Below are 23,604 nucleotides of genomic sequence, written 5' to 3'. Positions count from 1 at the left end.
TTAAATTAAATTTAAACTTAAATGTTTGGATTTGGATTGTTAACATAGTTTGACAAATTTATCTTATTAATTGGGACACTGTTTTTATGTTGCACTTAAATTATTAATCCCTAATCTGTATATTTACGTCTGTGGTACCGTCAGAAATAAGTTTATAAACTCTATAACTTATTTCTGTGCCTCTGTGGTAAATGTGTTGAGCTTGTGTGGTCTGTGGTATGAAATATGAATGAATAACAAATTGCAAACAGTTTATTTGTTTCGTAAATTAATTAATAATATAATTTAGATTACAGTGTTTGAAGATATTATTGCTAAAACTAAGCGAGTTCTTGTTGTGTCCATAGTAGTACAGAATGATTCAACCGGATTACGCCTCTGCAATGGGCTTACTTTCTCATCTAAATTCAGATGAACTAAAGGAAATGCTCAATGATGATACAAAATTCGATTCTGTCCTTAAAGATGTTAAACAGGTAAACGAATTCAACATATTAAGTTTATGTCTGGCCACTACGCTTTTTTGGAAACTTATTCGAAATTTATTCTGCCTGTGAGTAATGACTAATTAGTCACTGAAATTAAAAGTCACTGAAAAGATACAGAAAAATGTTCTTTGTACTTTTACGTATATTTCTTTTAATGAATTTTACTGAGTTTCACACTGTATCCCTAGCTACTTGAAGCGCCAAAAGCTACGGTCTCTACATACCTATTTTGCGTCGTCCACTGTTGTCAACCTCTTCATACATTCTTTTTATCTATTTATATTAATAGGTTAAAGACTGGGAAACTGAAAAAGAAATGATTATAGCTAGTAATCGATCACTAGCAGAGTTCAACTTAAGTAAGGAACCAGAATTAGAAGAATTAAAGGCACAAGTCCAAGAAAAATCTAAAGATGGTGAAGAAATGTGCACTCGCATACAAGACCTGTTAAATGATTATAGTAAGTGAAACCATTATTTTCTATTATAGATACAAATTTTAATTATTATAAATTGTATGTATTATTCAATGTCTATTTTTAGAATCAAAATCAGCTGGAATATCTCCTGATACAACATTAGCGTTACTACAAACTGCAGCAGCAGAAGCGGAAGAGGAATCAGAAAATATTTCACAAGATTTTCTTTCTGGTAAAATAGATGTAGACAAATTTCTTGAAGACTTTGAACCAATTCGTAAGACAATGCACTTGAGAAAATTCAAATCTGATAAAATGAACGAACTATTAAGAACAAATCAAAATTCTTACGGTAATGGTATTGCTAAGCCATATTTACCTTATCCAAGTTATGGCCAAACTCCTGGTGTACCAAATATGCCTTATCCTGTAGGCCCTCTAAACATGCCTATGCCAGGTATGTATGGAAACCACTTTTAAAAACCCCTATATGATGTTAATAAAATATATAATTATATTAAAATTGTATAATGTTGGTATAATTATTTTTTATTAAGATGTTATAAATAGTTGTCTTATACACCCTATTAATGTTTCCTTGTTAATTTACTGTTCATTTTTAAGTGACTTTTAATGTTTTAAACATACAAATCTTATTCTTTTTTTAAATATTGTAAAACTTTTATTATATAGGAACAAAGATTTTATTAATTACAAGAATTGTTCTTTTTAAAGCAGTAGCAAACATAATTATTTTCTGTAAGGTCAATTAAACTAAAGTAAGTGATTGAGTTTGTTCAATAAACAGTCCACTTGATATTGGTGCTTGTAGATAAAATGTAATTATTTGGGTAAATAATATTTAAATAAATTGAAATTTGTGACCAAAACTATTGAGTTTTTGCTGACCCTATGATGAATAGACGGTAATGGCTCATCTTTCTTTAGAATTAAGTTAATAAAAAAATATTTATAAATAACTTTATTCATCATCTAATCATTTCTATGACATTTAATATCTATTACTCTCAGGAATTGTTTTAAAATTTAATAATATTTCTTAAACTCTGTAAATATTTAAAATTATCTAAGAATTTTAATTCATATAAAAAAATAAAATTGTGTTTGATAGTCTATTTACCAAGTAAATAAATTTAATCATTTTTATGTAATCCACTGTGTTGAGGTGAATGTGGTTGTAGTCCGAGTCGTCTCTAGCATTTATAATATGTCACATTTGAAATACATCTATTACTTATTTTCATTTGACCATGCTGGGGATGTCATAGACAAAAGCTAGTGTATTTATTATGTAGCTAAAACATGCGGTGTAGAGTTCCGCCGGGCCCCACACAATGAAACCAGAATTCGGTGGAAAGCCCACTTTCATATGTACAGGATACAATGTGAAGCTAAACAAAACATGTAGAGTGGGTATAACCACTGCTGTATCATAATATATATGTAATTATTTTAGAATGTTATATTAGAATATACACTTATAAATAAGCAAAACACAATGATGATACTTGTATCAAAGCCAAACAATGATCCTAAATTTGGCATTTTTATTGTAAATTTTATTTGAAAAGTTATAGAAAATTTGCACAATTATTTTATTAAGATATATAAGATGTATTATCTTATTGACTGTTATTATTATCACAATACTCTTTTATTTTTGGACACTTTAAACTGTAAGGTTTATTTACTTCAAAAGAAGTATGTGTAAGCATTAAAATATAGGCCTTTTTAAAAATAAAAGCTTGAGATTATACAAGCTACAAAATATATTAATTTCAATTCCTTATATTGTTATGTGAAAATGTTATTTTTTGTAGCAGCAAATGTATTTATTCTATTTTCCAGAAATACTATATGGTATTATAAATTCAATGTCTTATTTAATACTAGTTCATATAGTTTATTTAAAATAAAAATTGTGTAATTTATTGAATTTCTTATTTGCTTCACTTTTATTTTAAGATGTCTGTGAGAAGTTTATTAACAAATTTTATCATAAAGAAAATAAAAATACCAAAAAATATATATAATTATTCATTTGTAAAATATTTACAATATATACAGATGATTAATAATAATAAATTATTAAAAATAAACTATGAGTTACAACTAACATTCTTTATCTATTGAAAACTTGTACTAGTTAAAATTTATTAGCTTTTTGTTTCAACAGAAGATTTCTTTTGATTATCAATGTTATTATTATCATAATCAGTTTTGCCATATATCACAAAACCAGCAAAGAGTGTTGATATGAAAATTGTTAGGTACATAACTAACTCTTGGTTTTGAGCTGTTGTTTCATCTTGTTGTTTACGAGCTCTTCTACGAAGATGTTCCTTTTCATATTGAGATTTTTTAAATAAATCCCCATAGTGATTTCTGGACCTGCAAATATAATTTAGAATAAATATGAAATAATTTGCCATTAACAATATAAATTTTAGATTTAAGTATTAATTCAAATAAGTTTATTACAATAGCATAAAAAAATTATGTATTGTTTTGGGTGTGCATGTGTTTTTTCAGATAGAATAATCAATATTAATACATATTAGTTTATTTTTCTACATTATAATGTGGAGAAGAAAGTGTCTTAACAGTAGGTTCCCTCTGCCTATCCTTCTGTATGCGGAATACAGTGTGAAGCTGATTTGATTTATACATTATAACAGGTATTCATACCAAGAATCAAAGTCATAAATGGGTGTCTTTCCATCCATTGTTGGTATAATATTTCTAGATTGTCGTGATTTATAAAACTTGACAACAGGATCATTAGGTTCATCATCAGGATGAAAATCCATGCGGCTTGTGTTCTCCCTTCCTACAAGTAGACCTAAGCACAATTTGTTTAGTTTAGTAAATAATCAATTAGTAAAATTGCTCTTATATTTTTTAAAGATTTACCTTTGTCATACATTTTTTTTAGTTTAATATTTCCTAATACTTCATAGGCTTCACTAATTGATCTAAACTTTTTTGCAGATTCTTCATCCTGAAATATATTATGTACATAACAATTTGTGAATTATAAACAGAAATTTATACTAAAATATTAAATTTTAAGTGATTAAAATTATTTATTATAAATGAGCTGAGCTGAGTTTATACGTTAGTCATTTTTTTAACGGCCTGACTGAATATAAGATTTTACAAACCTTAGATGTATCAGGGTGATACAGTTTAGATAATTTATAATATGCAGATTTTATATCACTTTGCGTAGCTTTCGGCGTCACTCCTAATACATCATAATGACTCGCTCCGATTCGAGATGTTGTACTGAATGTGCGTAAAATTAAATCAGTTGCACCGTAAAATAATTTTGACTTACTGTGAGCCAGCATTGCAATAGCTGTAATATTTATATTATAACGTGAATTATTTTTTGACCCTTTTGCATAAAAAAATTAAAGTATGCATTATTGAGTAAAGGTTTAATATTTTATATATACCTAAATAGTAATTTTAGATAATAATTTAAGAAATTTTATCACATTTTGATTGATTACACAATGAATGTCAATGTCACACATCATATGGTTGCATTCACAGAACACATTTACTCAAAGAATGTTCACTTCATACTAAAAAATGGGTGACTAAACGATGCTGCTGCCATCTCTGTGCCTGCCCCCAAAACACAATTTGCGGGAAATTCAAAATTTGGCTTTAAATCGATTTTTATTCAAAAGCCAGAATTACTACTCTTTCAAAATCATTTGGAAGTATTATTATTTAAATTATGTAATACCTCCAAATGAGTTTGAAAGAGTCTGAATAATTTATGGTACAATAATAAAAAAATAATGCAGAAATAAAACGAATAAATACTATAAATGTTTTTTATTGCTTATAAACAAATTCAATATATTTTACATTTAAATAGACAATTATAAGCACTTTTGAATCGTCGACATATAAACAAAAAGCTACCACCGGTTCGGTAGGCAGTTCTGCTGAGAAGAGTCAATAGTATATTTAACTATTACATTAGCTGGCAGCTATCTTGCATGATATTCAATAGACAACAATTAAAACAATTAAAATAAACTGCTAATGATAACAATATTGCAACAAGACAAACTTGCCCTTACATGTTAGAAACAATAACAAAACAATTACAGATAATGATAAAAATAATAAAATAGATATAATGAATTTAATACAGTCGAGGCAAAGCGCGGCGTTGAGTTCTGTCACTCTACAGTGGGGAACAAAGTGTCTTAACACCAGGTTCCCTCTGCTTACCCTGCTATGTGCGGGATACAGCGTGAAGCTGATTTGATTTAAATCTAACATTAATATACCATTACTTATTTTTTAATATATCTATTTTCCTTTTTAACGATTTCTGATAATCTGCAAATTGTCTATTTTTACCTGTACAAAATCTTTTTACTGTTATGTGGAAGACACTATTACATATAAAATGAACATTTTCTTTAAAATGTTCCTCACATTGGGCAAGAAAACTAAAATTTACATCTTCTTCCAATTTACAAATTACCAGTTTTTTGAGGTTTAAAGAATATGATAATGTTTCGAATAAATTATTGCACATTGTGGCACAGTTCTCAACACATCTAATAAAATCTTCAGATACATAGTTTAACTTCTTTTTAGCATTATCATATTCTTTGAAATCCATGAAAGTGTACAATAATACATTATTGGTATGTTTAAGTTTTAAAACTGAATCACAAACCTTGCATTTATTGCCAAGGTTCTTTAATAAAAATCCACAGACATATGCACAAGCTTGTAATTCTTGTGCATCAGATACACTTTCTTGAAAGGATGACTCCACAAATGAGAGCATCTCTGAAACAATTTGACTTTCTGATTCTGTGCATGTGCCTGTGGGAGAGGTTGTGGTTAAAAATTCCTTGTAATCTGACATAGAACTACAATCATCTATTTTACAGTTTCCTGACCCTAAATGAGCAAGATTGGATAAAATCGCCGTCTTCAGGCCAGCAACAAATTGCCCTGAAGTTGGATTATAATTTGATCCGCAATTCCCTCTAATAGTGCCAAACAAATTTTCTAAAGAATCTTGCTGAAGACGGCGAGTACATAAAGCTTTTATTTTATGTTATATTTTTAAATTATTATACAACCTTAGGATACTATTAATTGTCCATATCCAACCTTCCTTAGATGGGGGCGAGCTATGACATCCTACAAATGTACAATTTTCAAAAAAGTCATACATTTTCTTCAAATGATCCAAATGGGGAGAATTGTCAGTCATGTTGGTACAGTGTGGCTTTCCTTTCTTTCGATCTGCAGAATCACTATTTAAGCAGTCAAATAATTTATCCATATTTGATACTAAATTTGCAGTGACTGTTGCCTCTCCAGGTAGCAATCCTGAAAATTACAAGAGCTAATAAAGATCATGTTACAGAAACTAAAATCAACATGTCATTGTTAGATGAATCTTCTTGTTTAAGCAATTAAAAGAAAATTAAAGAAATGGTTTAGTTTTAAGATTAATTCAATTTTAGTCGTAACTATAAGATTTTTTTAAATTTCTCTCTGTGTTTATGTTTTAAAAATGTTAATTAATATTTAATATTTTATTTTTACATATATATCTATCTATTTTAGGTTTTCATGTGTAATTACCATATTTGTGATTTCTTCTTTATGTGAACCAATAAACAGAAAAAAAAGTTAAAACAATACCTTGAGATGTTTTGGCAAACATCCCCGCGGCAACTGAGTGACTTAGTACTTGAGCAGCAAGGTTCACCCTCATTTTCTGCTTAGCATTTGGACACATATGATCCTGTTTTAATTTGGGTGCGAATACAAAATTTCCATCACCATTGTCTATTTGGAAGAAATTTACTATGTGTTCCCATTTGGCTATACCTATAATGTAATAAATGAGACTTTATGTTAAAAAATATTTTTTTCAACTTTCATTTAACTATTAGTAACTAGAAACTCGTACTTTTGACAGGACTATGCATATTTGTGCTTTATGCATATTTTTGATAGTAATAAATTTAAAAAAATATGTAATTTTTATGTAAATTATGATAACATAAAATTACCTTGTCCTTCAACATTGTTTGATGTAATATTAGTATTACATTTTATATTGTATTTTAAAAATAAATTTCTGAAGCATTTCAGTAGGTGAGGTGGATCAAATATTGTTATAATTTCTTTTCCCTGAAACATAAAATAAGGAGCTTCTTTTGAAGCTCCCAAAATCTTTAGTGATCTTCTATTAACACCGCCCATATCACAAACTGTGGCTGCTATATGTAAACCATTTTCAAAACATTTTTGTATAATCTGGAAACAAAAATACAAATAATAAATAAAGCAACTAATTTTATAAATCAAGTTCTCACTTATAGGCATATTTGATATATGAGAATTAGAACTTACTTCTTTTATTAGAACAGATAATCTATCTGCTGTCACATTGGAGCCTGACAAATAATATGCAACAGGCTGCTTAATTTTTCTTCTTATGCCTCCCAGCATAAACACGAGTGCATGTGTAACTTCATTTGGAGATCTACCATGTTTGCCATGGTCTTGGTAACCTTCTATTTTGTCTTCTTTAACATTATATGACAAATGTTTTTTTATTGACATTTCATCAAACATTAACACATATTCATTATTAACTGGGTCTTGTTTTTTAGAATGTTTATTTAAATTAAGAAAAATTTTTTCATTTATGCCCACATTCAAGTGAAATTTTCTCAAAATGTGTTTTAATGTGGATGGTGCTGGAAGGCACCAAAGACGTCGCAATAATTGATAAGTGGATGGTGATCTCTTGTAAAGCCTTAGTGCAATAATTTTTTGATCAGTGTCCCATCTTCTAGCTACATATTTTCTCTTTGCATTCTTTAGTTCCCCTTGTAGAAGTAATGCTAGTGATGGGGTTAGGTGTTTTATTAAACCTTGTACTGCTTCATTATCGTTTAGGATGTTTAACATATGCTTTAATTTGATGTTTTTAATTTGGTTTTTCAGCTTATGCACTTTTTTCACATAATTTCTGCATTTTTTATATATAATATAATTCTTTTTACTCATTGTAGATTGATCATTAACAGGCAATGTCTGAAAAAAATCCGTGTACTTAAAAGGAAATTGTAATAAAATATTTATTTAGAATAGTAGATTAGAACAAAACACTAAGAAGATGATCTACATACTTTTTGATCTAGTTCTGTTATTTTCTTATTTAACACACCAGAAGGGCCCGGTTGAGGTTCATCCTTTAATGTATCCAGTATAATATTATCACCCACATCACTAACATTTACCTAAAAAACTAACAATATATTTTCGATATAGTTGTGTACTTTTTCTAAAAGAAATGGGAATATAAAAGCAATGAGAAACAAAAATGCTAAAAACAGGTTCCTTGTTTAAGCGCCGAAAACAAGTAGTAAGTTCGCCATTTGCAAATGCTAATGATACCATTGCCATATCAAAACATAATCCTACTACTGTACTTTAAATACCGGTTACATAAAATGTTTCTCATATCGAAAAACATTTTATCACGGTGCCTTACATACATGAACTATTATGAAGAAAGTTATTTATTAAACATTAAGTAACTAAATCGTGAATTAAAATTAAATTCTTAGAAAAATATTCTTAGAAAAACTACTAATTAGTAGTTTTACTTTAATATAGCAACTGGACACGGGTCCCCCGTAGGTATGTCGCCCAAGCTCCTAAGGAAGTCGACCGGGCCTGGTTGCATTATATTCAAACATTGTTATTTGTCACTGTCACTGTCACCTTGGACGCCAGACCACAGAACACATTTACTCACCATTTACGCGCCAGACCGTTGAAAAAATGTGCGTTGAAGATTCGTAGTTTCGTACGATTGCAGCTTCACCTCGTAGCACAGTGAGACATAACAAAGATGAGAATGAAATAAAAAATTATGGATAAACATGGATATTTACAGATAAACGGTCTTGTTAATTGGACAAATTTAATTTCAGATCCTTAAAATTATGATAAAAATTGTATTAACAATAATGTTAGTTTTTACATAAAATATTACCGTACATACTTAGATACATATTATGTAAGACGTTTAGTTATGATATGATTTTAATTACAATATTTAACATTCCTGTAAGCTGAAAAAAAAGGAAGATCAGAAAAGTATTATATTTAAAGCTTTAAATAATAAGTAACAAGGAATGTAAGATACCACATCTTTATTTAAAAAAGATACATCTTTGTTTTTCATAATAATGTTCAATTGTAGAAAACTAAAATATTACCGTACTTTATTTATACTCCTGTTTTTTTTATATTTTTTATTATTTTTTTTAATGTTATCTGTTAAAAACTAATATTTATTCTGTGGTAGTAAAGCAATACAGTTGTCGGTTGTCCCCTTTTTTACAACTACAATTCTCGAGTTGACGGTGTACCGTGTATTGCGGATCTGTGGGTGGTGTTTTAATATTAGTCATCGCCTGCATTCTTATTTATTCATTTTATTGTGATAATTATTTTCTTATTTTGTTGTCTCTGCCTACTACAGTTCTACCTAATATATACGTAAGTAAACTATTTCATTTTTTAAATGAGACTGGAACAATATTACTTTTGCAGTAATTTGAACATATTTGCCTTAATACACGTATATTATCAATTCAAGACCTTATAAGGATTGCAAGTCTGTTTAAGATCATGAATTACGAAATCGTGTCCTACATTGTATATACATTCCAGTTTTGTCATATGCAAGACTTAAAAGGAATTTGTATTTGACCAAGTGACTCATCTACGTTATAACGGGCACAAATTCTTTATCAAATTTGTATGACGTTATTTTTGTTTAAGGATATTAGCCTTTTGAATGTAGCTTGAAATAAATTCACACTATTTGATAAGAAATTAGCATTTTAAGCACATTGGGTAATCGAAGTACGAATTTTGGGCTTGCAATAACTTTTTTTTAGTAGTACTTAATTACTCATTCATTATGTTTTTTTTTATTATAACGTTTATTTACATGTTTGTTTAAAAAGCAGAATCATGTCGTCACGCAAAACAGCTGGCCGTCGTGGGACCAACAAGAAACGCGCCCAGCGGGCTACTTCCAATGTATTTGCTATGTTTGACCAGGCACAAATTGCTGAATTTAAAGAAGCTTTCAATATGATTGACCAGAACAGAGATGGTTTTGTAGATAAAGACGATCTACATGATATGCTTGCTTCTCTAGGTATGCAATGCAATTTTATTATACAAATAATGTAAAATGTAGATGAGACAAGTCATCAGAGGGCGTCATGGCGCAGCAGCACAAGGGTGTGACTGTAACGCGACCGTTGTGGGTTGGAGCCCCACTCAAGGAAGTGAAATATTTATTTATATTTTTATTTCTTCGCTCTGGTGTTGAGGCAAAGCGCGGCGTTGAGTTCTGCCACTCAATATGCAATGCCTCCAGAATTCGGCAGAAAGGGGGAACGGTATGTCCTAACACTAGGTTCCCTCTGCCTACCCTGTGTGTGGGATAAAGCGTGAAGCTGATTTAATTTGATTTATTTATATGACAAGTCGTTTCACATTAATTTATGCACATATTTAAATCTGAATTGCATATTATAGAACAATTGTAGTTATGACTATTGTGACATATTTGAACAGCATCTGATTGTTGCATTGGTTTTAACATGAAAGAATCAATTATTTTTATTTCCATGCCCTGGTAACATGATATAGAGCTAGTCTCATAGATAAATTTGTATGATAGCTTGTGTTTATAAATATAAATTTTATTATTTTTAATAAACAGGAAAGAACCCAACTGAGGATTATCTAGAGGGTATGATGAATGAGGCACCTGGACCTATTAATTTTACTATGTTTTTGACACTCTTTGGGGAACGTCTTCAGGGAACTGATCCTGAGGATGTAATTAAGAATGCTTTTGGGTAAGTGTCTACTTGGATCTTAAATCTCTAAGCATATTTGTGCATTTCTATGATACCAATACCATGACATTGTATATTAGCTTCAAGCTGTTTCATCATAGTAGAGTAGGCAGCGGGAACCTAGTGTTAAGTCATTCTGTTCTCCACTTTCTGCTAAATTTTAGCGATGGTATGAAAAGTGGCGGAACATCCGCCTTACGCCGCACCTTGCCTCGAACGCCGCGCCTTGCCTCGACACCAGAAGAAACGCGAAGCCGCGAAGAAATGGAAATGGAATAAATATTTCATTTCCTTGAGTGGGGATCAAACCAACAATCAGTCAATTTTACAGTCAAACTTTGTGCCACTGTGCTCGGTTTTCCAAAATTATGATTATCAAACCATCTTGTATACAGGTGTAACCACTTCCTACCTTTACCACAATAAAAATCTAACATGATTATTAATTAACAGATGCTTTGATGAAGAAAACACGGGTGTGATAGCCGAAGAGCGTCTACGTGAACTCCTTACCACTATGGGTGACCGTTTTACCGACGACGATGTCGACGAAATGCTTCGTGAGGCTCCCATACGTGACGGAATCTTTGATTATGTGGAATTCACTCGCATATTGAAACATGGCGCTAAGGATAAAGATGAACAGTAAAACTTTTTTCAATGGCAGGTTGATGATGACATATTTGTTTTTTTTTTATTAGGGATGTTATGAAGCTCTGTCTCCGTAACTGAACTATCAGATATCCAAAAATCCAAGCTACTATAACCAAATGTGATATGGTTAGTAATTTTGGGAATACGAGAAGTCTAAATGAGGCTTGTTTGATAGGTTTCTGTATTTGATTTTTGATTGCACAAACTGACATACTAGCGTTTAGTATGAAGGGGTGTAATTGCAAAGAGCTTTTGTTCCTCGCAAAAACTAAACTACAGATCTAACAAATGATCTGAAATAATTGTTTGTTTATAATATGGGTTTTGGTTCCAAAGCCATAACAAAAATTAATATATTCTTCTTCTCTGAAATTATTAACATCCCTGTTTATATTTTATAACAATATATTTATAAATATTTTATTAAATTATAATTGGTAGTTTCAAAATGCTTTATAATGTTAGGCGGCCAATACCAAGCTTGTCAGGCTTCTCTTTTTATGTATGAATTTTATTGTTTAAGTACTTAATTTTCAACCTGCCATATTTATTTTGATTGATAAGTGTCATAAAAATATTATTTATCTTTATATTGTGTAACATGCCAAACTAATCTTTTCTATAAGATTTTTTTTCCTAAATGCTAAGTTAGATGGATTTCAATAATCTCAAAAAGACCATGAGGTGCTAAAATAGATATATTATAAGGTCTGTTGCATTTTCAATGAGTTTAATCAGGCATTTGTTAAATCATTTCCATGTATGTAATTAAGTTGATATATTTTTAATTTATAAAATTGAAGACTTTTAATGACAAATTAAAAAAAAACGTCAGTCAACGTTCTAAATCTTTAAAATAGTCAATTATTATATAGATTCTGAATTAATAACAAATTGACTCACAAATAACAATGAAATAATTTATTTCAAGAAAAAAAAAATCAATCAATATTCAAAGAAACTAAAATATTATCATTATTAAAAGTAAAGTAGACTGATTAGAAAAGTATTAAAACCATTCCGTTTTTAATCAACCGTTTAATGCAATTTAGTTGCTTGTGATGAAATATTAGTAACATTCTTAAAAATTCGATTTTAATTATTAATTATTATTATTATAGAATATGTTGTAACATGTAATCCTCACTAACAATCGTGTGTAAGAAAGTATCGTTTGTATAATCACTTATGTATTTATTTTGTGATTTCCTTATAAATTCTTTTTTAAATATCTAATTTTGTTTTATTTTTAAAACCCTCATTTAACTAATTGTATATTAAAAATGATGGCTAATGATGTGTCGGCGATGAGAACAGTTAACGTTATAAATTTATAAATAGAATTTTAATGAAGCTTGGTTTTTATATTAGCTTACTTATTAAAAGAAAAATTCGTGTAGTCATCTTTTTTAAAAGTTATCAATATTTGCTGAAAATAAATGTAATTAAAACTTGAAATTAGAATTTAATTCAATGAGGTAAAATACACTTTCCAGGATAAATGATGAACACAAATCAAACTTTTTGGAATCATTTTTTTATAAATAACAGTCTGTAAATATTTAATAGCAGAGTAACATTTAATTTATAGAAATATAAAATTATGAACATAAAAATATTTTTTTTATATATTTTATTGCAAAAGAGAAAAGAAATTGGTGAATACAAATCTTTATTGATCACACAAGCTAGGTTTACCTTCATTCAGAAGAACAGCCCATTCTAGAACGTTCTCTATGCGCATATTTGGATTTTCGTTTTTAACTGAAATAATTAACAATAGTTCATATCACTTCTGTTCTAACATTCACTTATTATGACAATATAGAAAATATACTCGGGTATTCCTTCTGCTCTCCACTTTCCATTTTTTTTAGAGATATAGAAGTTTTTGTACATGTTACTTAACTAATTAAGTGCAGAACTAATTTATTACAAATATTGGCTCAAGCAGGAATCTGACCTACAGTTATTGTGTTGAGACCGTTCTGGCGCAGTGGCACAAGTGTGTGCTGTAAAGGCGACGGTTGTGAGTCCGATCTCCACTCGAGGCATGAATTATGATTTATTTATTTTTTTTTTGCTCTGGTATACTTAATGCAAAGCGCGGCGTTGAGTACCGTCACTCAACACGCAATGAACTCTGCACTCGAAAATTCAGTTACAAGTGGAGCGAAGAGTAGTAGTCTTAAAACTAGGATCCCTCTGCCTAAGTCACGCACACTGAAACTAAAAAATAATAATATTGTGAATGGTTAAAAAATTCCAACTATACAAGAAAAGGGGATAATAAGTCTAAATATTCGAGAAATAGACGACTCGATCGATTTTTTTAACGACTTGCATACTTACTTTTACGAGAATTGAATCAGTAATAATATGTAAGCTGGTAATGAGTCATTATAGATACTTATTTTCATATTTAACGTCTCTGTAACCAGCTTCACGGTGTATCCCGCACAGCAGCGTAGGCAGAAGGAACCTAGTGTTAAGACACTCCGTTCCCCACTTTCTGCTGAATTCTGGACGCACTGTAACCAATATAGTTTAATCACCTTGAACTCGTACAAATTCTTTCGTCGGCAAGTCGTACGGTTTCCATTTTGGTCTACTCAGTTGAAAGTGAGTCGTTGAAGCGATACCTTTATGCAGTTCCTAAGAAATCCAAAAAACAGATACACATATAGCATAGTTAAGCAAGCAACCAAAAACAAGCAACCAGTTCATCTTAAAGCGATCCTTTCATGGCTTAAGTATTTAAGTAATTTAAAGCGGTTTTTTAGGTTCAAATCTCTATTTTTCAAGTATTCGTCAGATTTTAAAAAAAGCAGTTGTATTCCCACATAAAATCTGTACCTCAGGTGAATTCATCGATTAAGTATAACATATCCAGATTCTTCTTCTTCTTCTTCGTGTCAATGAATGGAGAATTCATATCACATTTTGCCAGTATTTAGCCACGTCGACTGCGGCATCTGTTGCTTCCATCAGATCGTCATGTGAGCAGGTGAATGGACATTTCGGGCAGGAGAGTAAGTGTGCCATCGTTTGTGGATCGGCGCCACAGTCACAGGGTGACCCATCCCTCAGTTCGTACCCCCATCTCACGAGAAGCTCTTTGCATCGGCCAACCTGGCTCCGTAAACGATTAAGTGACTTCCATGTTGGCCACTGCAAGTTGTAACCTGCGGGTAGGCACTCTTTGGGGGGAACAAAGCCTGAAGGTGGCGAGTAGATTGTCTGCCATAACCGTATCCTAGCGCGACTCGGAATGCAATCTAGAGCTTTGGTAGCTTGAATAAAACTGTGGCGACTTTTCAAGCGGGCACGAGGTGCGGTGTAGCCAAAGAGTGGGTGCCGAGGGTCTTTTTCCTGACGCATTTTTTCGACAGAACATGCCACCTCACGTCGAACTTTAGGAGGCGCTATTCCGGCCAGAGGGTAGACCTTGTTTAATGGTGTGGGCTTAAGGCAACCAGTAATTATTCGACAAGTCTCATTTAATGCTATGTCCACCTCCTTTGCATGAGCGGAACGGTGCCAAACTGGACACGCATATTCACCCGCAGAGAAAGATAGAGCGAGGCCTGTTGTACGAAGTACGTGCGGAGATGCCCCCCAATGTGTTCTCGTTAGCCGACGGAGCAGATTATTTCTTGCACATACTTTTTGTTTGGTATACAGGCAGTGAGCTTTAAATGTTAAAGACCTGTCCAGTATAACTCCCAGGTATCGTGGTTGTGGACAGTGTTGAATTTGAGCACCTCGCCAAGATATTTGAAGAGGCCTGTTTGCTTCACGATTCCTCAGGTGGAACGCACACGACTGAGTTTTAGACGGGTTGGGTTTAAGGGCGTTATCGTCATAGTAAGAGTCGAGTGCGCTTAGGGCTGTCTTCAGCAAACTTTCCACCTCCTCAAAACATGGCGCCTGAGCAGCCAAAGCAAGGTCATCGGCATAGAGGAATTGATGGGTGTTTGGAGTTTTTGGTTGATCGTTGGTATAAATGGAAAATAAGGCCGGGGCTAAGACACTCCCCTGTGGGAGGCCGTTTTTCTGACTGCGCCACCTACTTTTGTTACGATTAAGGTGAACCTGAAATCTTCTGTTGTTTAAGATATCTCTTAGTATGCGGACGAAGCCTTGATCGTTAGTTATGTTGTGAACTTTAACTAGGAGTCTACGAATGTTGACGGTATCGTATGCAGCTGTTAAATCAACAAAGACAACGCCAGTTATTCTCCTGTTTTCAAACCCGTCCTCAATAGCCTGTACAAGATTCAAAGTTTGCCTAGTGCAGGACTTGCCAGGACGAAAACCAGCTTGCTCTGGGATTAGGTGTTCCTCAAGTAAAGGCGTCAGGCGGTTTAAAAGCATCCTCTCAAAAAGTTTGAATGTATGGCTTAATAGCGATATGGGGCGGAAACTTTTCGGATCATCTGGGCTTTTACCTGGTTTTAACAGAGCTATGATTTTGGCCCGCCTCCAGACCTTTGGGATTGTGCAGAGATTCAGGCATGAGTTAAACATTGCTAATAGCCATGAGATAGCTACGGGACCCAAGTGTTTAATTTGTTCCGTAGTAAGGTCGTCCAAGCCAGCCGCTTTTCCATTTTTTAAAGATTTAATGCTTGCTACTATTTCGGCTAGTACAAAGGGTTTGCTGATGGCATCGGTATTGTCAGTCGGTGAGATAAGTGGCTTTAGTTCCCTGGGCAGGCGGTGGGGTGGCTTTCCATTTAAAAGAAGCTGATGGGCAACTTGATTGGCAGTTACTTGACCAGAGTTTGTAGCATTTGGGGGGTCGCCAGTTAGCTTTTTAATGGTGTTCCATGCCTTCTTGCTGTTATGGGTCATGTCAACGGAAGATATAAGCTGAATCCAGCTGTTTTTTCGGCTTTCAACAAGTGTCCGCATAAGTTCCTCTCCAGCCAGAATGGTGTCCTCAGAAAAAGGGTCTTTGGAGTAGAGCGATTCATAGGTAGAAAGCAGCTTAGCAGACTGATCCTCAAGGCCTGGGATGTACAAGCACCGGCAGCCGCGGGGTATGTGCTTACGAGCTGATTCCCAGATGATATCCACAAATAAATCGTAGTTCTGCGGGGTTGGTTCTACATCTATCAGCTTAGACTCCACGTACTCAGAAAAGGCCCGCCACTTGGCTTTCCTGAAATTAAACCGTCTTCTAAAGGGAACCACAACAGGAGTTATCGCTGCTTGAATTTGGCAGGAAATAGGTCTGTGTTGCGTGTGTGGGATGGGCTCATGAACTCTCTTTTTACATAAGGAACTGATGTTTTGACTTGTAAATATAAGATCTGGATTATATCCCCGATGCCAAATTCGACTATTAAATGATGCTGGAAGTTTAGAGTCATGTAGTAGGGTGAAGTTTTTAGCTTCAGCCCAGGCCTCAACCGCCTCACCATCTTTGTTAGTAGAGGAATAGCCCCAGGACGAGCTATGGCTATTAAAATCTCCAATAATAATGTGAGCTGGGTGATCAGTAATTTTTATGTCGATTGGGCCAAAGGGAATGTTTGGGGGTTTATAGATTGATGTGACACTACAGTTTCGGAAATCAGCGGTGATAATTTCTATATCATTTTGGGTGGCTACGGATATAGCATCGACAATCGCAGCTGGGTTAGCAAACATTGCGCTTCCATATTTTTCATGTGGGATCTCGGCTATAAGTGTCATGCCTGAGATATAGGGTCTTGATTGGTTTGCATCTCTATGTGTCTCCTGGACGCACAAAATGTCGCAAGCGGTATTTTTACAGAGATTCGCGAGTAATTCGGATTTTAGGGAAGAAAAACCTTCGATGTTAATAGATATTACCGTGAGAGCTGCTCGGTAAGGGTTAAGGTTAGATTCGTCACAATCGGCGTGGTCACTTGTTTGGCCCTGAGAAGGGCAGTTACTGGCTTTTGGAACATTCCAATTCATTGTGGGGACAGGATCAGTCAGCCTAGGCCCTGCGTTACCGGACCTAGCTGCTTCCAGGGTGCGCCACGTGGAGGCTCCTATCGTGCACCCTAACATGTAATATTAATAAACGAATTAATTGGCGTTATTCTCGAGTAGTTGGAAAGTGGTACGAGATGTTGTTATACGGTGGTTATAGTCTTGTTTGTAATTCAGGGAAATATATTTAGGCCGTCGTAGCGCAGCGGCACAAGGGTGTGACTGTAACGCGACGGTTGTGGGTTCGATCCCCACTCGAGGAAGTGAAGTATTTATTTACGTTTATATTTCCATTTCTTCGCTCTGGTGTTGCAAAAGGCAAAGCGTGGCGTTGAGTTCTACCACTCAACACGCAATGCTTCCAAAATTCGGCAGAAAGTTTGGAACGGAGTGCCTTAACACTAGGTTCTCTCTGCCTACCCTACCTTGTGCGGGATATAGCATGATGATAGCCGTTGCGCCAAGGCGGCCCCATACCTACTACTCATAGTACTAATAAAGTTTGACTTTCAATTTTTATTTCTCGATTAATGTTGCTAACAATATTGATCTCACCTGGTCCCATATATTGCGTCTTATTATTTTTGGTTCTTGTCGATCTGACCTAGCCGATTTAGGATTGTAGTCAGGCGGGTGGTACAGCATATCGTAAGCACACAGTTGTTGTCTATTCGATTCCCATTTCGTATTGAAGTAAGATTCTTTAGATACTGGTATTACCATTTGGGTTATTAGGCGATCCTCTAACATTTTGCAATCCATATGAGTTTTGCTTAATACAGAATAAAATATATTGGAGTTAGGCAAACAAAGTTGGACTAAAATTTCAATCAAAACATTTCAATATGTGAAATTTTATTCCATTTACGTGAATCCCCTATGATGAAGCCCCTAAACGAAAAATTATTTGAATCTTTCGAAATCATATATAAATAGGTACTTAATAATTTTGTCATAGATATTATTAGTTTCAAATATTACAAATTACAATCTTTTGGCATAAATGACAAAAGGTTAAAGCTAAGGTTATATGTATATGTATACATATAGGACAGATATGGCGAACCTTTTTTGATGTTACATGCTACGAAGTCATAAAACAGCTTCTCTAAATGTCCCAGATATAAGTATGATTTTAAACGGTTAAAGAAAAACGGAATTTTTCAATTTCTGAAATTTTTAAAATGTCTGCTCGGCGTAGATATTGTTAATTTATATTATTTTACAATAACAGTATTTCGTAAATATATGTAGAACTAAATTTAAAATATTTATTTATTATAGAATATATATAATTTAATTTATTTATTTAATGAAAATAAATGTATAAATACTTGTACTTATATATTTTTTAATTAGGACTTTATAGAAAAACATTTTGACATATTTTCTATTGACATGAAATGTCTCGGCTTGTATCGTTCGACGTTGAGAATGGTTTCCAGTGAACCTTTTATTTTTTATTTAATGTCTTAATGTTTTGATTATTATTCAGTGATAAAAATTACTTTTACTCAACATCCTAAATTTGTATGATGCTTTTAAATAGCATCTCTACAACCACAAGTTAGTAGTTTCTCATTATTAAAATATTTTATTTTTGTTTTTGTATTGTTTATTTATATTTTGATTTATTTAGAGCAACTGGAATATCAGAAACGATCACAAAGTGAAATTTTATTTTCCAAAGAATCGAGGACGAAAACGGTAAAGGCATAAGATATTATGTAGGTATTAAATATATTTTTGGGTACATCCTTAAAAAACTTACTCTATTTTTTTACTTGTAGTTGCTTCATCATAGAACAAATAGAAATTTAACTAACACAATAACTCAGCTAGATTCTTTCAAAAATAAAACTCCAAACCAAGTATTAAAAATAACCGTTTCATTGAGAAAGCCTATAAGACGTCTGTCGAGAGCATTTACTAAGCAAGAATATTATAGAAAAATTGAAACAACAACTTCAAATCACGAAAATTCCTTACAAAATATAAACTTACGTTCTATTAAAGAAAAAAATAGACAAAAAATATATGAAATAAAAAATTCCGATAGTGATATTTTACATTACAAATATAATAATAAATATGCGCTCTATAAATGCACAGATTTAGATTTTTTGAAAATGGAAAATAATCGTAAAGATATTAAAACGACTAGAATAAAAAGAACGGGCAGAGATTGTAATTGTGAAACTAGTAATTACAAATTAGAAAATGATAATGAAAGAAAAAACAGAGTTACAATTGTCGGTCAACTAGGACTCACACAAGATGAAAGATATGTACTAAAATGTGCGGCCACAGTAAATGATAAACCAAGTAATTATAACATACGTTGTTCAAATATTATATGCAATAGAGATGTTAGAGATTATTGAGTTATAATGTATAAAAATAATACTTTTATTACAGTTCCAACGAATTTCTCGCAAACATTGAAAAATCCCGAACGCCCTTTAAAACAAAATATGCTTAACGAGTAAGTTACTTGAAAATTATCATTAAGTTTTTACTAGACTTGATCATTATTTTTAGCAAAAAGACAAATTTGTAAATAAATAACATAATAAATCTATTTCAGTGCAGTAACGCAAGCCACTCAAGTGGACTTGAATTTATTACAGACAAATAGAAAATCTTACAAAAATAGATTCGTGCAATGTGATTGCACTGGAGGTAAAATCGATGCTGCAGTATCGAAAGTTAATGTTATTAAAGAATGTAACAGTCCTCTTGTCATAATATCAGTTTACCCCAGACAAGGGGAAACGGAAAACGATGGCTATTGTCCAGTCAAAATTGTTCAACATCAGAATATAAGTCAAAATAAAATTCAAACAAAATTAGAAACGGAAAGATTCAGAGACAACGAAAAGCAAAAAAAAGATAGATCCTTTTCACATATCAAGACAGAACGACTCCGTCCCAGCAGATCTCCTTCTCCAGTTAACAAAACAGAAAATAGAACTAAAGATTCCAATGCCTTTGCCATGAATAGCGTTTCAAGGAAACAAAGTCCTGAAAGTAAAAATTATAAGACTTCTAAAAAGCCTAACGATTCCAAAAAGGACGTGTTTCGCGTTTATGAACAAAATAAATACAACAAAAAATTCAAGAATCAAAGCCATAAAGTTGAACGTACGGATCTAAAGACTGATGCGGAACACGTTAAGAGAGCTTTGGTTAGCAATTTTATAAGAAATATAGATTCAATAGATAAGCATCAACCGAAAACGAAGGTTATACATGCCAAAGACGATGCGTCTAAAATAACAATTAATATAGACGGCGATAACGAGTACTATGACGTTATGCTTGAACGCAGTGACTTGGACACCGGCGTGACAGTTCGTAAGACAGCAAGACGTAGAAATAGAAATAAAGAAGCAGCTGATGCTAATTCAATGCAAAACTTCCTCATGTTATCTGATGATGCAACGAAGGCAAGTCACTCTCGGGTAAGCTTTACCGTATACGTTTTAATTATATAGGTATATTTATAAAAGATCCTCGTTTTATTATATTATTTTCATATTTTCAGAGACCAAATTATGTAGGCAATGAAAGTATGTTAACAGAATCGAAACTAAACGTTCGGGATAGTTTAGAAATCAAGCACAGGTAAAAAATATAAATACAATTTAATCTAAAATTAGTTATTATCTAAATCTATGTTATATAATACACATGAATTATGCTAGTTTAAAAAAAACAAGATAAAAACACATATCGTCTAATGTATATGTTTCTAAATTATTCTGAAAGAGGTTCTACGTAATTCCAATAAGTTATATGTATATATCACTTAATACCCATACTTCACACGAGTTTCCTTCTAATGAGGGCTGTTGCTTACAAGCAACTGCCCCCGAGTGACTTTTTTTACGACTTGGCTTTACTGCTGTTGACCTGGGATGGTCTTTACAGGGCCACAGTAGCTCGCCCCAGAAGAAAAAGTACGAGCTTTGTTGGCTTTGTTTGGAAGACAATTTTAATGTAATTTTGTTAGTGCAATAACTTATTTTGTTCATTTTAGGCGTGAAAAAGAAAAAACAAAGAAGAAAAATGATATTGAAAAAGGTACATATTCGAACGATTACGGTATGAAAAATGTTAATTTCTAAACTGTAAAATGCTACGCTATACTTAAATCATTTAATTCTGTGTTTTTTCTTGTAGCACCGGTGAAACACTATCGTGGTGATAATTGTTCCTTAACAGATCCGAATGAAAGGGACAGAGAAATCAGAGAGCTTCTAGGAGTTTTACGGGACAGTAAAAAGTATAATGTATGTAATACCTATAAATTTGAATTAAATTCAAAGATATTAAAAAATAAACGTTTTTACTAGACACTAACTATTTATTTATATTTTATAGATAGCTCCAGACAAACCAGATAGAGATAGCTGCGTTAAAACATGGTTTTGATTTTTCTTTTATTTTTTTTTGTTTAATTAACGTATAACTACACATACACATATACTTAAATTGTTACTTTATTAAACGTGTTTTTATAAACATCTGTTTATTGCAGCTCAGAAAGTTTAATAACAGGATATAATATTGGAAGTTTAGTTGATGTAAATATGAATAAAAATAAAGACATGTGTGAAAACCGAAACAATCTTGTACCAACAAAAAAAGAACAGAATGTAGAAACAATTCTAAATTATTGCACTTTTACAAAAACTTATACGAATAATCTGCCCCAAAATTTTATATTTAGTCGTAATATACAAGTGTTTATCCAACTCGACGACATCAACAAAGTTCGCCCAATTTTTCTAACACGAAATCAGTATCAGAAAGTTAAAAGAAACGTTCAATGTGCTATATCTAAGAAAAGTAGTATCGAAAAAAAATGCCGAAATGTTACATATACAAACAGTGTCTCCATTGGAGAGGTTAAAGTTAGACCAAAAGTCGTTAAAATCCTACATTTTGATCGCGAAGTACAAACAGATTTGTCCGAGATAAGAAAAATAGCAAAAAATGCGAAGCGGAAATATTGTCAAAACATTAAAGTATTTAATGAAATTCTAAATAAATCGAATTCCACAAAGTGTATCAATAAAGCTTTGACTTGTGAATGTAAACATACTAAACAAAAACATTTCATGTATAACGATTACCACCACGTTGTTTCTTCAATAGAAATAGGTTATAGAGATGTTGGACATATGCAACCTGCCATACCTCCACCACCTGCCATGGACAGTGAAAAAAGATCTCTTTCTAGTTTTAAACAACATAATTCAATACAAACATTATTTAAAGGTATTTTAATAATTTTTCTTTCTTTAATTCCTTATATACAGAAGAATTAATTTCTTATCCTTAAACAGTTTAAACAAAATTAGAAACATTTGCAGGACATCGAAGATCTGTTACACCAAATCTTGGCACTTCTGCGATTTCTTTAGATTCTGAAAGAACGGGAATAAATAATTCTGTAAAACCATTTGGCGCCGGTGATTCTAAGATTAAGAAACCATTTTTACGAAGACTTATATCATGCTTAGTAATGAGATCAGCTCAGACTTCGATATTAAAAGCTGATATTCCAGAAAAGGAACGTGTACGATTAAGCAACTCTGTGGACTCCTATCATATTAACACTTCTCTAGGGGTAATCAATATTTTTACTTAAATATTTAGAAAGTTAGTAATAAGTAATGTTCATGATAATATTATTAGCTCCACGCTGTATCGCGCACACATCAGGATAGGCGGAGGGAACCCAGTGTTAAAACATTCTGTTCCCCATTCTTTTTTGATAATATTATTAAATAGGACTTTAATGTTTCCAGGCCTTTGAAATGTCGTCGTCTCTTTATGATACTTCGATATCATTCTACAGCAATCACACCACTATGCCGATAAATAAAATAAAAAGAGGGCTTTTTACTTCGGTACGAGAATTTCTGACGGGTCGAAGAACTTAAATTGTTTTTATATATGCTTTAAATTTAATGTTACGTTTTTATTATGTAATTAAACAAGTTTTTATCTCTGGTATTTATTTGTATTCAAACTTATTATATAATATGCTTTATATAATATAGGAGCTTTTACTGG

General features: G+C 32.3%; 5 protein-coding genes and 1 long non-coding RNA gene across 10 annotated transcripts; 4 read left to right on the top strand and 2 right to left on the bottom strand.

Moving 5' to 3' along the window:
• Nucleotides 1-183: 183 nt before the first annotated feature.
• Nucleotides 184-2,859, top strand: Vps37B (vacuolar protein sorting 37B). Its single transcript, XM_085201733.1, has 3 exons — nt 184-476; nt 778-949; nt 1,032-2,859. Exons 1-3 carry the CDS (start codon nt 357-359, stop codon nt 1,385-1,387), a joined length of 648 nt encoding a protein of 215 aa, XP_085057859.1. The 5' UTR covers nt 184-356; the 3' UTR covers nt 1,388-2,859.
• A 93-nt stretch (nt 2,860-2,952) lies between these two features.
• Nucleotides 2,953-4,509, bottom strand: LOC146540510 (uncharacterized). 2 transcript variants are annotated; one of them, XM_085201719.1, is made up of 5 exons: nt 4,390-4,509; nt 4,093-4,289; nt 3,842-3,929; nt 3,617-3,770; nt 2,953-3,319 (listed from the first exon to the last, which is right to left on the bottom strand). In XM_085201719.1, exons 2-5 carry the CDS (start codon nt 4,279-4,281, stop codon nt 3,085-3,087), a joined length of 666 nt encoding a protein of 221 aa, XP_085057845.1. In that variant the 5' UTR covers nt 4,282-4,289; nt 4,390-4,509; the 3' UTR covers nt 2,953-3,084. The 2 variants fall into 2 exon arrangements, with proteins under 2 accessions (XP_085057845.1, XP_085057836.1); XM_085201710.1 differs by having other exon boundaries at nt 4,093-4,481.
• Nucleotides 4,510-7,075: 2,566 nt separating this feature from the next.
• On the top strand, nt 7,076-8,386 carry LOC146540509 (uncharacterized). Its single transcript, XR_014879004.1, has 2 exons — nt 7,076-7,218; nt 7,898-8,386. It is a non-coding gene; the product is annotated as an uncharacterized LOC146540509 (long non-coding RNA).
• Nucleotides 8,387-9,339: 953 nt separating this feature from the next.
• On the top strand, nt 9,340-12,780 carry sqh (Myosin regulatory light chain sqh). 2 transcript variants are annotated; one of them, XM_085198756.1, is made up of 4 exons: nt 9,340-9,511; nt 9,985-10,181; nt 10,755-10,893; nt 11,347-12,780. In XM_085198756.1, exons 2-4 carry the CDS (start codon nt 9,992-9,994, stop codon nt 11,540-11,542), a joined length of 525 nt encoding a protein of 174 aa, XP_085054882.1. In that variant the 5' UTR covers nt 9,340-9,511; nt 9,985-9,991; the 3' UTR covers nt 11,543-12,780. The 2 variants fall into 2 exon arrangements, with proteins under 2 accessions (XP_085054882.1, XP_085054873.1); XM_085198747.1 differs by having other exon boundaries at nt 9,341-9,511; nt 9,988-10,181.
• Nucleotides 12,781-13,162: 382 nt separating this feature from the next.
• Nucleotides 13,163-18,500, bottom strand: LOC146540507 (uncharacterized). 2 transcript variants are annotated; one of them, XM_085198776.1, is made up of 4 exons: nt 18,386-18,500; nt 18,073-18,289; nt 14,103-14,202; nt 13,163-13,311 (listed from the first exon to the last, which is right to left on the bottom strand). In XM_085198776.1, the coding sequence occupies exons 2-4, from the start codon at nt 18,277-18,279 to the stop codon at nt 13,220-13,222; spliced, it is 399 nt and encodes a 132-aa protein (XP_085054902.1). In that variant the 5' UTR covers nt 18,280-18,289; nt 18,386-18,500; the 3' UTR covers nt 13,163-13,219. The 2 variants fall into 2 exon arrangements, with proteins under 2 accessions (XP_085054902.1, XP_085054894.1); XM_085198768.1 differs by having other exon boundaries at nt 18,073-18,494.
• A 417-nt stretch (nt 18,501-18,917) lies between these two features.
• LOC146540506 (uncharacterized) lies at nt 18,918-23,544 on the top strand. Of its 2 annotated transcripts, none has more exons than XM_085207156.1 (12): nt 18,918-19,083; nt 19,157-19,224; nt 19,308-19,842; nt 19,936-20,002; nt 20,105-20,981; nt 21,065-21,144; nt 21,560-21,603; nt 21,703-21,812; nt 21,904-21,947; nt 22,061-22,803; nt 22,899-23,155; nt 23,337-23,544. In XM_085207156.1, the coding sequence occupies exons 1-12, from the start codon at nt 19,050-19,052 to the stop codon at nt 23,469-23,471; spliced, it is 2,994 nt and encodes a 997-aa protein (XP_085063282.1). In that variant the 5' UTR covers nt 18,918-19,049; the 3' UTR covers nt 23,472-23,544. The 2 variants fall into 2 exon arrangements, with proteins under 2 accessions (XP_085063282.1, XP_085063276.1); XM_085207150.1 differs by having other exon boundaries at nt 21,560-21,624.
• Nucleotides 23,545-23,604: the final 60 nt, after the last annotated feature.

The sequence above is a fragment of the Heliconius melpomene genome, chromosome 2, assembly GCF_056956725.1.
Source record: "Heliconius melpomene rosina isolate 202511_hmr_F chromosome 2, ASM5695672v1, whole genome shotgun sequence".
Lineage (NCBI taxonomy): Eukaryota > Metazoa > Arthropoda > Insecta > Lepidoptera > Nymphalidae > Heliconius > Heliconius melpomene.
The sequence above is the reverse complement of the archived record's forward strand: the minus strand, read 5'-3'. Positions and strand labels throughout refer to the sequence as shown.

Coding starts and splice junctions, on each gene's coding strand:
- Vps37B (XM_085201733.1), top strand. CDS start 357: ATGATTCAACCGGATTACGCCTCTGCAATGGGCTTACTTTCTCATCTA. Junction 477..777: donor TCCTTAAAGATGTTAAACAG/GTAAACGAATTC, acceptor TTATATTAATAG/GTTAAAGACTGGGAAACTGA. Junction 950..1,031: donor AGACCTGTTAAATGATTATA/GTAAGTGAAACC, acceptor GTCTATTTTTAG/AATCAAAATCAGCTGGAATA.
- LOC146540510 (XM_085201719.1), bottom strand. CDS start 4,281: ATGCTGGCTCACAGTAAGTCAAAATTATTTTACGGTGCAACTGATTTA. Junction 3,930..4,092: donor ATCACCCTGATACATCTAAG/GTTTGTAAAATC, acceptor AATATATTTCAG/GATGAAGAATCTGCAAAAAA. Junction 3,771..3,841: donor AAAAAAAATGTATGACAAAG/GTAAATCTTTAA, acceptor AATTGTGCTTAG/GTCTACTTGTAGGAAGGGAG.
- sqh (XM_085198756.1), top strand. CDS start 9,992: ATGTCGTCACGCAAAACAGCTGGCCGTCGTGGGACCAACAAGAAACGC. Junction 10,182..10,754: donor TGATATGCTTGCTTCTCTAG/GTATGCAATGCA, acceptor TTTAATAAACAG/GAAAGAACCCAACTGAGGAT. Junction 10,894..11,346: donor GTAATTAAGAATGCTTTTGG/GTAAGTGTCTAC, acceptor ATTAATTAACAG/ATGCTTTGATGAAGAAAACA.
- LOC146540507 (XM_085198776.1), bottom strand. CDS start 18,279: ATGGATTGCAAAATGTTAGAGGATCGCCTAATAACCCAAATGGTAATA. Junction 14,203..18,072: donor GACGCAATATATGGGACCAG/GTGAGATCAATA, acceptor TGGATTTCTTAG/GAACTGCATAAAGGTATCGC. Junction 13,312..14,102: donor AGAATTTGTACGAGTTCAAG/GTGATTAAACTA, acceptor TAATTATTTCAG/TTAAAAACGAAAATCCAAAT.
- LOC146540506 (XM_085207150.1), top strand. CDS start 19,050: ATGATGCTTTTAAATAGCATCTCTACAACCACAA. Junction 19,225..19,307: donor AAGAATCGAGGACGAAAACG/GTAAAGGCATAA, acceptor TTTTACTTGTAG/TTGCTTCATCATAGAACAAA. Junction 21,145..21,559: donor AGTTTAGAAATCAAGCACAG/GTAAAAAATATA, acceptor TGTTCATTTTAG/GCGTGAAAAAGAAAAAACAA.